This window comes from Cottoperca gobio, chromosome 8 (genome assembly GCF_900634415.1).
Source record: "Cottoperca gobio chromosome 8, fCotGob3.1, whole genome shotgun sequence".
Lineage (NCBI taxonomy): Eukaryota > Metazoa > Chordata > Actinopteri > Perciformes > Bovichtidae > Cottoperca > Cottoperca gobio.
Genome location: NC_041362.1, coordinates 20044500 through 20059115, shown reverse-complemented (window position 1 = coordinate 20059115; position 14616 = coordinate 20044500). Strand labels below are relative to the sequence as shown.

Genomic DNA, 14616 nt, shown 5'->3' with positions numbered 1-14616 from the left:
CTAGTACCTCCTTGTGCTCCCTCGTGTCATCCTGGTTTGTCTTTTCAGTTTACTTTTTACCTTTTTATATTTTTATAGCTTGATCCCTCGGTTGTTTTTGCTTTGTACCTTTATGTTAATCATCCTCGTCTGCCGCTCTGTGTTTGGGTCCTCACACCTTTTCTACACATAACATGAAGTGCATTAGCTTCAAATAGGCCATACCCATTTAAGTCATTTTGTTATACAGAATTATTATTTTTTTTGGGGGGGGGGGGTTTCAGTCAACGGAAAATGTGAAGAATTTCAGCTGATCTGATATCAATGGGGAGCTCGTTCCACCATTCTGGAGCAAGGATAGCAAACAGGTGGGTTTTGTTTGAGGGAAATCTGGGTCCCACTTGCAATGAGGGAGAAGCGAGCCGATTGGCCGATGCAGAGCGAAAGTGAGCAAGCTGGGGTGTACGGTTTGACCATGGTCTGGATGTAGGAAGGGCCTGATCCATTCACAGCGCAGTAGGCCAGCACCAGAATCTTGAAGCGGATAAAAGAGAGCAGAGGAGCGGTGTAGTGTTGGAGAACTTGGGTAGGTTAAAGATCAGTCGGGCTGCTGTATTCTGGCTGAGCTGTAATGGCACATGTAGGTAGACCAGCCAGGAGGGTGTTGCAGTAGTCATGGCGTGAGATGACAAGAGCCTGGACCAGAACCTGTGTTGCCTTCTGAGTCAGTAGGGGACGTATTCTCCTGATGTTGTAAAGAGTGTATCTGCAGGAGCGGGCTGTTTTTGGAAAACAACCGAAGTGCCGATGTTGATAGTAAGGTCTTGGATGGGAGAGCCCTTCCCTGGAAGGAAAAGCAGTTCGGTCTTGTCGAGGTTGAGTAGTGTGCAGACACCCACTGAGAGATGTCAGCCAGATAAGCAAAGATTTGTGCCTCCACCTGGATTTCAGACCTGGGAAAAGATCGAATCATAATGTCATCTGTGGTAGGAGAAGCCATGAGAGTGAATGACAGGAGGTGTGGCCTTTTAGGTACGATTTGAGCAATTTAAGAATACAGACTGAACAGTTACATTTGTAGAGTTTTGCCATAATTAGAGAATATTCCAAATGTGTGTCACGCCTCTTTTATACGCTCCAGTGTTACGGCCAGAGCCGTACCCTAGTATTAACATTACAGGTCATTTATGTTTGATGTGTACCTTCACCTTCTGTGCTCTCTACTGGTTTCTCTGTTTGTGGGTCTGTGGCATGGGTGTGTCTGCCTCCCTCTCCAGCTCCATCAGCACACATGTTCCTCATTGCGATCAGCCCACCTGCCTCCAATCAAGTCATCCACTCTGCAGTATATGTCCTCCGGTTTTTCCTCCACTCATCGTCAGATTGTTGTTTCCACTCCAATGGTAGTTGACTTCAGACCTCTCAAATTCAATCTATCTAGTTCTGTGTTTCTGTTCCACCAGTTCAGTTCTGTGTCTTAGTGCTCAGGACCATCCTTCATCTGCCTGCCTCCTCCTGCTCCTGTTCCTCCTCCAGACCAGCCAGTTACCCAGCCCAGAGAGCCTCACATTCCAGCACCGGAACGCTACTCGGGTGACCTGGGAATGTGCCAGGCCTTCCTCTTCCAGTGCTCCCTAGTGTTTAAGCAGCAACCCTTCACTTATGCCACAGATAAGTCTAAGATGTTATGGGGTTAATTAAGGGGAATGTGCTAACATGGGCATCAGTAATATGGGATAGTCAGTCTCCAGTTAGCTCCTCATTGGATAGATTCACCTCAGAAAAGAGGAAGGAGACTGGACCTCTGGCAGAGTGGTGAGTTGGAGATCCTTCTGTCTGTCATCCTTCATGCAGTCTGCTCTTTCCCCAGGGGTGGCCGCTGTTCCCTCACCAGCCAATGAACCTCCTGACCTACGATCTATCCCCTCCATCTATCATGATTTAGGTGAGGTTTTTAGCAAACACCGTGCTCTCTCTGCCTCCCCATCGGCCGTCCTATAGACCTTCTTCTGGGAGCTCCCCTGCCTTCCAGTCGCCTATACAACCTGTCCCGTTTGTCTACCTCGTTGACATGCCAATTATTTTCCCGGAACCTACCTTGAAGAACACATCCAGCATGTTAGGCAGGTTCTCTAGAGACTACTGGAGAACAACTTATTTGCCAGAGTAGATACATTCGAGTTCCACGTGAGCTCCGTCCGCTTCCTGGGTTACATCATCGAGAGTGGGCAGGTGAAAACAGACCCGCCTGAAGTTGAAGAAGCGCTCATCCTCATCCAGCCAGACCCTTCTCGCCAGTTTGTGGTGGAGGTTGATGCCTCAGATACAGGGTTTTTTTCTCCACTCATCTTCAGATTGTTGTTTCCACTCCAGTGGTGGTTGACTTCAGTCCTCTCAAATTCAATCTATTTTGTTCTGTGTTTCTGTTCCGCCAGTTCTAATTTAGTCTCTCGGTGCTCAGCACCATCCTTCATCAGCCTGCCTCCCTGCCTCCCTCCCTGCCTACCTGCTTGCCTGCCTTCTAGCCTGCCTGCCTACTCACACCATTCACCAGCACTTCTCACTTCCCAGTATGTATTGCAATAAATCTTCATATACCTGTATCTGTGTTCTGCGCTTGGTTTCGCTCTGTACACCCTGATGCACAGTGCTGAAAACACTTCTGCAAAGGATACACCTGTGTACAGGGTCATCACGCCTACAGGTGGACTGATTAGTTACATTTGCTGAGTAGTTAACATTGCTGTTTTATGTTCCAAAATGCAAATGTTCCTTTTTATTTGTGTTTTTAATATGCCTGTTCAGGACATTATGGTTTATGTTGGTAATTATACTTTTTGTGCTGGTTTATAGTTTTAACCATTAGTGAGGTTGCTGTTATATTTCTTGACTACAGCTGAACTTTGCTTTGAGTTCCAGAGAATGATTTCTGTAATTGAAATGGTTACATGATAAACTTTATGGAGATATGTATTATGTTTCTCATCATAGTGTCCATGTAACTGTATCTGATTGTACAACCCATATATTTGCACACAATTGTTGTACTATTCATCCACAGCAATCATTCTGTCCTGTGGTATGAGAAGCAGTAATATGCTGCAATATTTCCAGTCGGCCAGAAATCTAAATAATTAAGTTATTTAGTCAGGTTTAGTAACTGACGTAACTAATCATTTCACTGCTAGACATGATGGGAAATGTGGGCTGGTATGTGCTCAAAAGAAGACGTATTTCTGTTTGTCGCAGATTGACAGACAATGCAGCCATTCAGCGACGAGGAATCATTTCCAAATACGTTCCTACCTTTTCCACCTTGGGTTAATGTCAGTGTTTTGTGAAATGTCGTTATTTTCTGAAATGTTGTTGACCCTCAGGGCCACCGTAAAAAGTTTTGCTAGTTCACTTACAAACATAACGAGACACAAATTAGAATCGGAGGGATGAAACCCTCTTTTTAATGGTCGCACACAGCACACACAGTGAAATTTGTTCTCTGCTTTTAACCCATCCTAGTACCAGGAGTAACTATTGTCTGATTGTACTGCCGGACAATCAGACAACAAATAAAATATAAAACTTATAACAGACTTTAATCTGTTATCTGTCTTTACTCCGGTACGATATCCAATTATCGGGGCGTGTAAGCTGTTAAAATGCTTGTGATAAGGCTGATCTCGTGTATCCTCGCTCATGGCTCCTCAGAAATCCCTCCTCAGAAAAGAAATAAGAGCTTTGAGACGGTCTTTAAGATGGCCCACCAGAACAACTATCGGTTCAAAGTGAGGATTGAAAAACAGGAAATTAAAAGAACCAGAAACAGTAACAAAGTTAACACACCCAGATTCTATAACATCCTTAGGCTGAACTTTTAACGTTACAGTGAAGAAAACAGTTCATAGCAGTTTAAATCAATAGTCAGGTGACCATAATAACACATTAAACCGTTTTTGGTTTAATCATTCCTCCACTTCATTGTAGCCTTTCAGAGATCTCTCTCTTATGTGCTTCCAATATACCAGTCGTCTTTCTGTGCAAAAATATATTCCAAAGTTGATCTGAAGCTAATTTGAGGCTTTATCAGTCTATTTGGTATAAAATTCCCTCTCACAGCTCAGCACAGAAACACTGTCTAGGGAAACCGGAAGATTACATTTCACACTTAAAAAGCTAGAAAACAGTGGAATATACCCACTTCAAGTTTATTCTATATTTGAACTTCTGTATTTTTCATTTAATGAAGCGCAGTAAATCATGATACAAAAGTTATATTTCACGATATTAGGAAATATTTCTGGATCTGCAACAAAAGCTACTTTTGAATAACAAGTGGAGGTACAGTTGCACACACACACACAGAGACAGACACACAGACATACACACACACACGCACACACACACACGCACACACGCACACACACGCACACACACACACACAGAGGCAGACACACACTCTCACACACACACACATACACACACGCACACACACAGCACACACACACACAGAGGCAGACACACACTCACGCACACACACACACACACAAGCAGACATCCATCTACATGATGAAGGAACACAAAAAAACACATTTTTATTATTTATTTAACAGTACTTTTTTACTATTCATCTGTCAAAATAATGTTTACATTACACTTACTTCCACTCATATTTATTTTTCAATCAACTCATGAACTTAGAAAATGATGCCTGACATTCACAAACTAAATCCTTTCATATAGTAATTTATCTCTTGAACTACTAGTGAAAAATTATAATAGTAATAAGCTTCTCCACATGTTACTGATGCTGCTTTTATTACCGACACTTCTTCTAAGCCATGATGTCCTTCATCTTTGCTTTTTGGGTGCATTTAACGATACAATAATAAGGTTGGTAGGTGAAATGCTTGAGTGAAATAAACACAAATCAGCTAGCACACATCTGACATTTTAATAAACAGTAATACAAATTGACCTATTTCATTTTTGTTCTAATGATTCTGAGTGGTTCAATCTATAAACGCTAACTACTTCAAATTCACTTTACAGACTCTGCTACACTGCTTTGTACAGCCTGAGGGTTTCCAGCTCTCCAGGTCAGGCATCCCCTGTAATATTTTGCTGTTATATTCTCATTAATATATATTTATATTTATACTACTTTATACAGAAAAAAACAGAATTGCTTGATTACGTTAAAGTGTTGTTAAGCTGCACTCTGACCCTTGTTACCCAAATCTACGCCTTTGCTATGTATGACTATAACACAAAGGTCCTTTTAAATTGGAAGAAAAGTATCCTACGGTGGATTGCAGATTCAGTGAAAATAATTTACATGCCAAAATATTCAAAATAGGCTTTACAGATGTTAAATGCCTACGTTTGCTCGGACATGTATTGAGCCATTGTCCAACAGAAGTGTTACCAGATCATTAATAGATGTTGTAAGTGTGAGAAAGGTTTAAGAAGTGCCATGTCTCAGCTGTCACAACAGGGTAAATGTGTGCTCTTTCAAAGCCATTGAAGTCAGTTGATATACTAACAGAGTAAGCACCCATGTTGTCGATGAGAAGCCAGTCCCCCACATGCAGCTCAGGAACCCAGCAGCTGTCGGTAACTTTGTCAATGCTGTCGCAGGTTGGACCCCAGATTACAGACTGGTATCTCTGCTCGCTGCTCTCAACAGCCTGTGTAGAGCACAGACATTGAAATATGTTATCATATGCTCCCACAATCTATTCCTTTAAATGTCATGCCCGACATCACATTTTCCAATTATCTCAGGCTAGATGGTTAATGATCTCCAACATGCTGTTCCACATGTTATTTTAAACAAACAATTCTCTGGCTATAAATGTAAACTCCAAATATGTACCTTACCTGTGTGTGTGTGTGTGTGTGTGTGTGTGTGTGTGTGTGTGTGTGTGTGTGTGTGTGTGTGTGTCCCATCCCATCACAATTACACACTTAGGGGAAAAAAATTATATCGGGTTGTTGTATTTCTTGAAACCAATCATAGTCGCGTGGGACGGCGTTAAGCCCACAACGCAGCGATGGTGTCCTTGCAAAATAGTGTCGGGAGGGAACATGTTTTGGTGGAACATTTGCACGTGGGGAAGCAAGCCCTGGCAATACAACCTAACCCTAACCCTGCAACAACAAAAAAAACATATCAAACAAACAAAAAATGTTTGTCAACTTTTACTGGTAAAAATTACAAATATCATTTGATCATCAGTGCCCTAGAGGTGAAGCCTGCCTATCATTTAGCTCTGGAGGAGCTCACTGGACTTGTTAAAATCACAGACAATGTAATAACTGTATGTAGCATTTGCAGAACGTTATTAAACCGATTTCATAGAGGCTCGTGTGAAATGGAACGGATTGATACATTGGCTAAGTCAATGTCACTGGCGCCTGCCGCTGCCAGAGTTAAAAGATGTGCCAAATCAACTCCGACTGACGATGGCTCGGTCAGAAAACAGCACACACAGCACCACAGCATTACTCACCAATCGTTCTCACAACGTGGTAGTTTGCAGAATGGCTCTCCATCTATCTTTGCGAATGTTTCAGGACATCTGTATACAGTGGTCCTCCATTATCGCAATTACGGGGGACACTACCAGCACCATGGCATTTTTACGCCATGCCTCTCTGTTTACCCTCGCTAGCTCACTGCAGACGTATGGTCATGTTTGGAATATGAAACTTTTTCCATGACCGGTAGGAAAACATGCAAGAACGTGCCAGTTAGACAGAAAATGTTCCAAATATATTATTTGTATATCTTTTAAAACATTCACCAAAAGATCTAAGCAGGCCGGCCTTAATGCGCGATCCAAATCTTTGTCAAAACTGGCCACTGTCACCGTGTATGTTGCTAACTCACTTATACGCAGTCTACATCCTGAGAATCAGACGAGGTGGACTGTTAGCTTGTGGAGGTCGCAGTCTGACTGTGTTCTGTCCGACCTACAATTAGTGTTTGCATATCTATTAACATAACCACAATCTTTCCCTAACCATAACAAAGTTAGTTGCCTAACCCTAACCATACCTTAATCATAGATTATTTGACACAACCATCTTTAACTTTAACCATCCGACAGTTGCCATGATTAGATTTTGTGGAAAGCAAAGATTTTAAATGATTGGATTTAAAAAGCTTTGTTGTTGATAGTATGAGATAAAATAAGGTAAACATTTATTAATCTCTATTCAGATGTCAAAGCAGTAACAGCAATGAGAATTAAACACAGCATAGGAGAAGAGTTTACAACACAAGGATACCAAGAATAAAAAATGTAAATGTAAGTATAAATGAAAAAAACATAATCTGGTGTTCTTATGTGGTGATAGGGTTGATATTTACCCTGTTAAGGTATGGTTCAACTGTGGTGTGGGCAGCATCATTGATAAGGCAACTCAGGGAGCCATACACTCCATCATTGAGGTAGTACATCATCATTCTGTCAGGGCGGTTTTCCTCGTCCTCTGGAAAAGAATATTTGCAAAATAATGAAACTAGCTAAAATTGCAAGAGGTTGAAAATAATAGGAAACTTCTAGATACGATAATCCTTTTTATCTTTGGTCCCTCTGACCATCCACCACATGCAACCAGGTGGTTCTGCAGAAAGAAAGTAACAATAACCCTGCAAGACACATCTGATACCTTTCACATACACCTCTTGTATTTAAGATCAAGATACATTTAAACACAAAAACTCATGTAGTTGTGTGTTTCTACTGGATACTCAACATTTATGTGGCTTAAAAAGACATATACATTACCGCTATGTTCATCCACTTCATTTAAGATGACTCTTTTGGCGATGATGTTCGCTGCCAGCGTAAAGGCTGACTCTACGTAGTATCGGCCGGGTTCTGCAATAATCTGCACCCCACTGTCAGGCGGGAATAATTCATCCAGTGCTCCATTAATGACTTCTGAAAACTATGAGGGGAAACACGATGAGTTAATAGCATATTTCACAGTTATTACACCTATACCTAATTTGCTGACACTACAAAGTAATACAGGTTTCTGCTTAAGGTTTCTTCCTGTGTTTTGTACGAGCCATTTAATTATAGCGGCTGGATGAAAGCCAAATTACACAGTTTGATTAAATATCTCCAATATTACTTACAATGCTTGCTTGAGGTAGAGAAACTTTGATAATACATATATCACACAACCTATAAATAGTAAGTAGGCTTTCTTGAATGGTCCTTGAGGGAAAAAGGGACCCTTAATAAGAACATAGTTTAACTAATTATTTGTGTCAGAATGCTGAGGGGCTGCACAACAATGAACAAGCAACATATTTTCTTTATTTCACCTCTTCAAATTTCACTTGAAAGTCCTCTCTCCCAGAGAACCCTCCACCAATATCCAAGAGACTCATTTGAAAGCCCAACACATTCTGAAAACCACATCAATACCATGAAAGTCAAAACACAAAAACTTTTCAGAAAACATCAACATTTCACATAACCCAACAGCAAAAGAGAACCCACAACAACAACAAAAAAAACATAGCGGCATTTGGTGAGATCGATGTGCCATATTGGACAATGATTCCTTGTTGCTGATTGGATGTATTCCGTCAGTCTGCGACAAACGGAAGTACTTCTTCTTTTTCTTTTGTATTTCTGGCACATTGCTGCCTCTCACAGGTTGGCATGATGAGATACAAATACAACTTTATTCATCCCATAGGAAATTGCTGTCCATTAATACAAAGTGTGCAAATATGAGTGTTATATTATATTGCAGTTTGAAATGTACAACAAACAGAAGTAATTGCTTTTGCAAAATCTTCACAGCGTTATTTTATTTCCCACCGTTTTTTGGGAAGTCCCTCCCTAATGTCCTGTGAACACGAGTTAGCATTAGACTCCCAATTAATTATTGATGTACACCCGCCGTCATGCGCTGACTGGCTGGGGCTTGTTCTGGCTGAGCTCAAGTCTCTTTGGCCGGTGACAAGTGCCAGCTGTGACAACCTCTCTGCTTCCCCGGCTGCTCTCGAATATGTGGTTGTTTTCTATTGTCTGCCACTTTTGGATTTATATAGACAAACTAACTAACATTACACAGACTACAGCCCCGGTTAACATCAGTGCCCAGTAAACACAGATGATCAGCTCCACATGAAGATTATCTGACAGCAGAGTTTTCTGACCAGAGATCAGAGTTTCAGCAGTTTGGTTTAATTTTGGTATTCTTGCTCACTAACTGACTGACAGGCATTGTTGCCTGTTGTAATTTTCTATTTCTATGACGATGACTTACCGCTGCGTCAAAGACATGCCGCGCATCTGCTATGGCTTTCTTGAACATCAAACTTCCAGTGCATCCGCTGCCTACGTGAAAGCTGACCCCAATGACCTCCAAGCCCAGCTCTCCAGCACGTTCCAGCAGCTTACCAACTGACACCAGTCTGGCTCCAAACTTTGAACTGAGTCTTACCATCGATTCGGAGTCATCCACTGCAATGCGGAGCACCAGTCTGGAAAGTGATTCAAAATACTTAATCAGTACTCTAACAAGAATGTAGCACCCATCGAATGTTATCAAGCAATTAAATTGGTGTTATTTGGTGGTAATTATTCGGATAGATGTAGCTCAGATTAGGGGCTGCTACACAGACTAGTAGCCTGATACATTGGAACTGGGTGAATTTACACTCAACATAGAACACAAGATATTAATAGTTGTTCACTTACTTGGCTTTGGCGTGACAAAGAGAAATCTTTATGAGTTCATCCTCACTATCAAAAGTCATCATATCTACTCCATGAGTACAGGCATATTTGATGTGTGACAGTGGTTTGGTTGTATGCGCATAAATGATTTTATCAGGTGTCACTCCGAGGGACAGGGCCATCTGGATCTCACCCTGTATTTGAACAGAGAAGAGATTTTAAAACGACAAACTGAGAACATAACCAACTTTCTACAACAAAGAAAACCGAGAGTATTTGCTGTACCTTGCTAGCGCAGTCAAAACCTGTATCCAGAGCACTCATCATCCTCAAAACTGCTTCTGTGTTGTTGCACTTCACTGCATAGAAAGGCTTGACTCGAGGTAAGTTAGAAAGCCATTTGAGGTGTCTCTTAAATATACTATCTAGATCTGCCACATAGAATGGCTCTTCATTCTCCTGAATGAACAGAGCAAAGTTAACATGTTAAGTTAAAATGCACATCTCAAGAATCTCAACTATCTCACAATTGGTGTAAGTGTCATGATGTCTGTGATACTCACCACTGAACCAAGCTCTATTTTATCGTTTATGAAATCATTGATGGTCCTTTCATTGTCTAAAATGTCAATGGGACAATTCTCAGGGGACAAAACATGCATGACTGATCCATTTGTAGTTACCAAAGCTGCAAGGGATGACAAGCAGTAATCAACACAAAAGTGTAAATGATCTTTGTCTGTCTTTGTTTTGATCCTTTACTTACATTTTGAAAATGTGAGAATAAGTAAAAATATGTACCGTAAGTTGTATCAAAAGTAAGAAAGACTCATTCTGCTCTAAAATGTTCTCTGTCTGTGTTTTACCATCATGTTGTATTTTACTGCTGTAGATGTTTAAAGGGTGTGCTCATTTTACCTCCTTTATATAATGTGTGGTTTAAATCAACAGCAATACATCGTATTCTATAAGAGCATCATATGTCCTGTGAGAATAACGTATCTCTGAAAAGTAAACTTTTCTTGAGCTCATAAGAAAACCCGTAAAGTAACACTTCATCCTTCAATTTATCAGAAATCAAATTCAAAATGTCCAAATTTGGAAATGCATTGTTTTTGACAGGAAAGGTGTGAAAAAGTAAATATAGTGGATTCAAAAGTGCAATGTTTGAGAAGTAAAACGCATAAAATGCTCATACTCAAGTAAATTACAAGTACCTTGAAATTGTAGCTAAGTATTTTAAATCAATACACTTCCATGTACATTCCACCACCGGGATTATGCCATGCAAATAGTCAAATATAAAAAATAACATTCACATGCCTCTCACATTAAATATCACCAAGAGTTTGTTTTTTTTCATCTTACCACAGCCTGTATTCTCCTCCATATTCTGAAACCCAGAATCTTTCAAATAACTTCAGATGAGTATAAGTATTATTGCAGCAATTCTATGAACAGAACTGGAAGTAAGTTTGATAGCAACACACACACCCAAAGTGAAGACAATGAAGAGAGTTTGGGTAGCTCATTATATTGGCTTTTCCACACCTTTAAAATAAACAATAGGAGATATTGACATGCTAATGTGTGTTCTTCACTAAACGTTGTGTGTTCAGGTTTAAACAGTGCACTGATACAACACTAAACAAATGTTAGAAACTCGGCAATAAAATATGTATCTAGTATATGGGCAACGCAATGCATCAGTGAATTTGAAACAAACAGGATTCACAGACGACATTTCTTCCTGAAGACGATGGTTCACCACGATCCTTCCAGGTTTTAATAATGCGTTGGACAGTTCTTAACCTCATTTTAGTAGTTTCATCTCTTTAGTTGTTTTCTTTGCTTGATGCAGGACAATAATTTGACCCTTCTGAAACTGATTCACATCCTTTCCACGACCACAGGATCTGTCTTCCCACAGGTTGTTTAAGAGATGAGAAGCTACTCATCGCATCAGCTCGGGTTAAATAACTTGTTGCCAGCAGAAACATTAATCACTGCAGTAATTATCCAATGGAAGATCTTACCCATTTGCTTAGTTAAATCCAGGCGGAGACTTTTTGTTAGGATAGGCAGTGTACTTTCAAAATACCAATAGAAAAACAACCAAATTACACAGAGCTAGTCATGGACAAAGCCAAATCTGCCTATGCAGAGGATGTCAGTTGAATAGGCGGTCCTTCAATGTGGCCCAAATGTGGTCTGAGGGATCAGATTTCAATGCGTCCTCAATGCGTCTTGGGTGCATTCACACCTGTACTGAGAGCTGTCCAATGGGATTGGATCACAAAAGACGCCTTATCAGGAAGCGGACGTGCCAAAATGCTAAACAAATAGGCTATATTATTGAACCCGTTTTATATATTCTGCACGGTATGTCTTCTCTACTGTATAATTATACTGGTATAAGTAATGTGTCACGGACGTCAGGACTCAGAGATGGAATTGACATAGTTTATTAGGCTCAGCCAGCGAGCAGATGGAAACACCATACAGACAGGGGAGGGGTGAACACAAGGATCAGGAACTCAGGAATACTCAGGCTCTAAGCACTGGAAAATAAGGAGACTGGTGTAAAAGCACAGTGAACTAAAAAGTACAAAACAGGGAGCGTCAAAACAAGGTACACGAGTCGAACTCGGAACAAACGAGAACCAACGGAGCAAACAGAAAACGGTACGATACCGGGATCAGGCAGACAGACGGGCAAAAAGGCAGGAAAATCGCGTTGCAGAATCTGGGGAGGAAGTCCATGGGGTTTAGTCCACTTTGTACGAGGCCAGATGCGGAGTGAAGGGAGTGAGGAGACTTTATGCTGTGAACACAGGTGCTGGCAATCAGTATTCCGGTGATTGTGGATGCAGTGCAGGTGAGTGAGTGGCGACAGAGGGGGGCGTGGCAGGTGCGAGTTCAGGCACAGACGTGACATTACCCCCCCCCTCCAGGGACCGCTCCAGCGGGCCGAGGGTCCCGACGTCGGAGTCGTCGTCTCGGCCTACCACGACCTCGGGGTGCTGGGAGGTGCGGGTGGTCTCGATGGAAGACCTCGAGGAGGGCCGGGTCCAAGATGTCGTCACGAAGGACCCAGGCTCTCTCCTCAGGACCGTAGCCCTCCCAATCGATGAGGTATTCAAGGCGGCCTCGATGACGTCGTGACGCCAGAATCTCCCTTATGGCGTAGACGGGACCCTCTTCCAGCAGGAGCGGCAGGGGGGGTTCGTTCACGCCAGGCTCTGAGGGAGAAGAGGGAGAAGTGATTGGAGGGTGATACGGTTTCAGGAGAGACACATGAAATACTGGGTGTATACGGTAGTGAGGTGGCAACTGGAGCTTAAAGGCGACCGCATTTATTTGCTTATTTGCTATGGGAAAGGGACCAACGAAGCGAGGACTTAACTTGCGAGAGGGTAGTCGCATCCTGACTGTCCCTGGTGGAGAGCCAAACTTTCTGCCCGACGGAGAAGGCGGGGTTAGGTCCCCGTCGGACATCAGCCTGGCGTTGGTGGCGTCGGACTGCCCTCTGCAGGTGGTGATGTGCCTCGTTCCAGACCCTCTCACTCTGCTGGTACCAGTGGTTAACAGCGGGGACTGTGGAAGGTTCGCACGTCCAGGGAAACAGTGGTGGTTGGTAACCGAGTACGCACTGGAAAGGGGTGAGCCCCGTAGAGGCCTGACGGAGGGAATTCTGTGCGTACTCGGCCCAAGGGAGAAACTGGCTCCAGCTGTGCTGATGGTTGTGGCAGAAGGTTCGTAGATACCGGCTGACCTCTTGCACTTTCCTCTCAGTCTGCCCATTGGTCTGTGGATGGTAACCAGACGTCAGGCTCACGGTCACACCTAGGCGCGAGAAAAAGGCTCTCCAGAACCGGGAAATGAACTGTGGTCCACGGTCCGAGACCACGTCCTCTGGTAGACCGAAATGGCGGAAGACATGGTCAAACAGGGCGGAGGCAGAGTCGGCAGCTGTGGGAATACGGTTTAAAGGGATGAGTTTACAGGATTTTGAAAAACGATCTACTATAATGAAAATGCAGGTGAACCCATGTGATGGAGGCAGGTCTGTGACGAAGTCGACGCCTAGATGTGACCATGGTCTCTGGGGAATGGGCAGAGGTTGTAATTTGCCAGCTGGTAACTGGCGAGGAGTCTTCGCCATGGCGCATGCCGCGCATCCGGCTACGAACCTTCTGACCATCTTAGCCATGCCTGGCCACCAGAAGCGTTCCTGCAGGAGTGAAAGGGTTTGATTGGCCCCAGGGTGACCTGTGCCCAGTGAGCTGTGAGTAGACTCCATTACCTGATCTCGCAGAGTGGCTGGGATGTATGTCTTATTGGCTGGGGTGCCCGGCGGAGCTGGATCATCGACTTGGGCTTGAGTGATGTGTTCGTCCAGGGCCCATATGATCGGGGCAGCGATCAGGCGAGATGGTAAGATGCCCTCCGGCTCTTCGACGCACTCCGGCGCGTCATGGATGCGAGAGAGAGAGCGTCCGCCTGGATGTTCTTGGGTCCTGGACGGTACGTGAGGGTAAAATTAAATCGGGTGAAGAAGAGGGCCCACCTGGCTTGTCGGGGGTTCAGACGACGTGCCTGACGTATGTACTCTAAGTTCTTATGATCTGTGAGCACGACGAAAGGATGACGCTCCCCCTCTAGCCAGTGTCGCCACTCCTCTAACGCTAGTTTTACTGCCAGGAGCTCTCGATTCCCAATATCGTAATTTAGCTCCGCCGGGGTGAATTTCTTTGAGAAAAAGGCGCATGGATGGCGACGAGGTGGAACGCCCGAGCGCTGAGACAGCACCGCACCCACTCCCGTGCTGGAGGCGTCTACTTCCACTAGAAACGGAATGCTGGGGTCAGGCAGGGCGAGAATGGGTGCGGACATAAAGGTTCTCTTCAGCAGGGCGAATGCGGCG

At 43.3% G+C, this 14616-nt stretch overlaps 1 protein-coding gene across 1 annotated transcript; it reads right to left on the bottom strand.

Annotated features, from left to right (window-relative positions):
- Positions 1 to 5408: 5408 nt before the first annotated feature.
- Positions 5409 to 13854, bottom strand: LOC115011851 (ornithine decarboxylase-like). Its single transcript, XM_029437094.1, has 10 exons — positions 13122 to 13854; positions 12698 to 12931; positions 10253 to 10377; positions 9975 to 10148; positions 9711 to 9883; positions 9277 to 9493; positions 8321 to 8404; positions 7773 to 7935; positions 7352 to 7473; positions 5409 to 5663 (listed from the first exon to the last, which is right to left on the bottom strand). Exons 1-10 carry the CDS (start codon positions 13852 to 13854, stop codon positions 5409 to 5411), a joined length of 2280 nt encoding a protein of 759 aa, XP_029292954.1.
- Between the last annotated feature and the right edge of the window lie 762 nt (positions 13855 to 14616).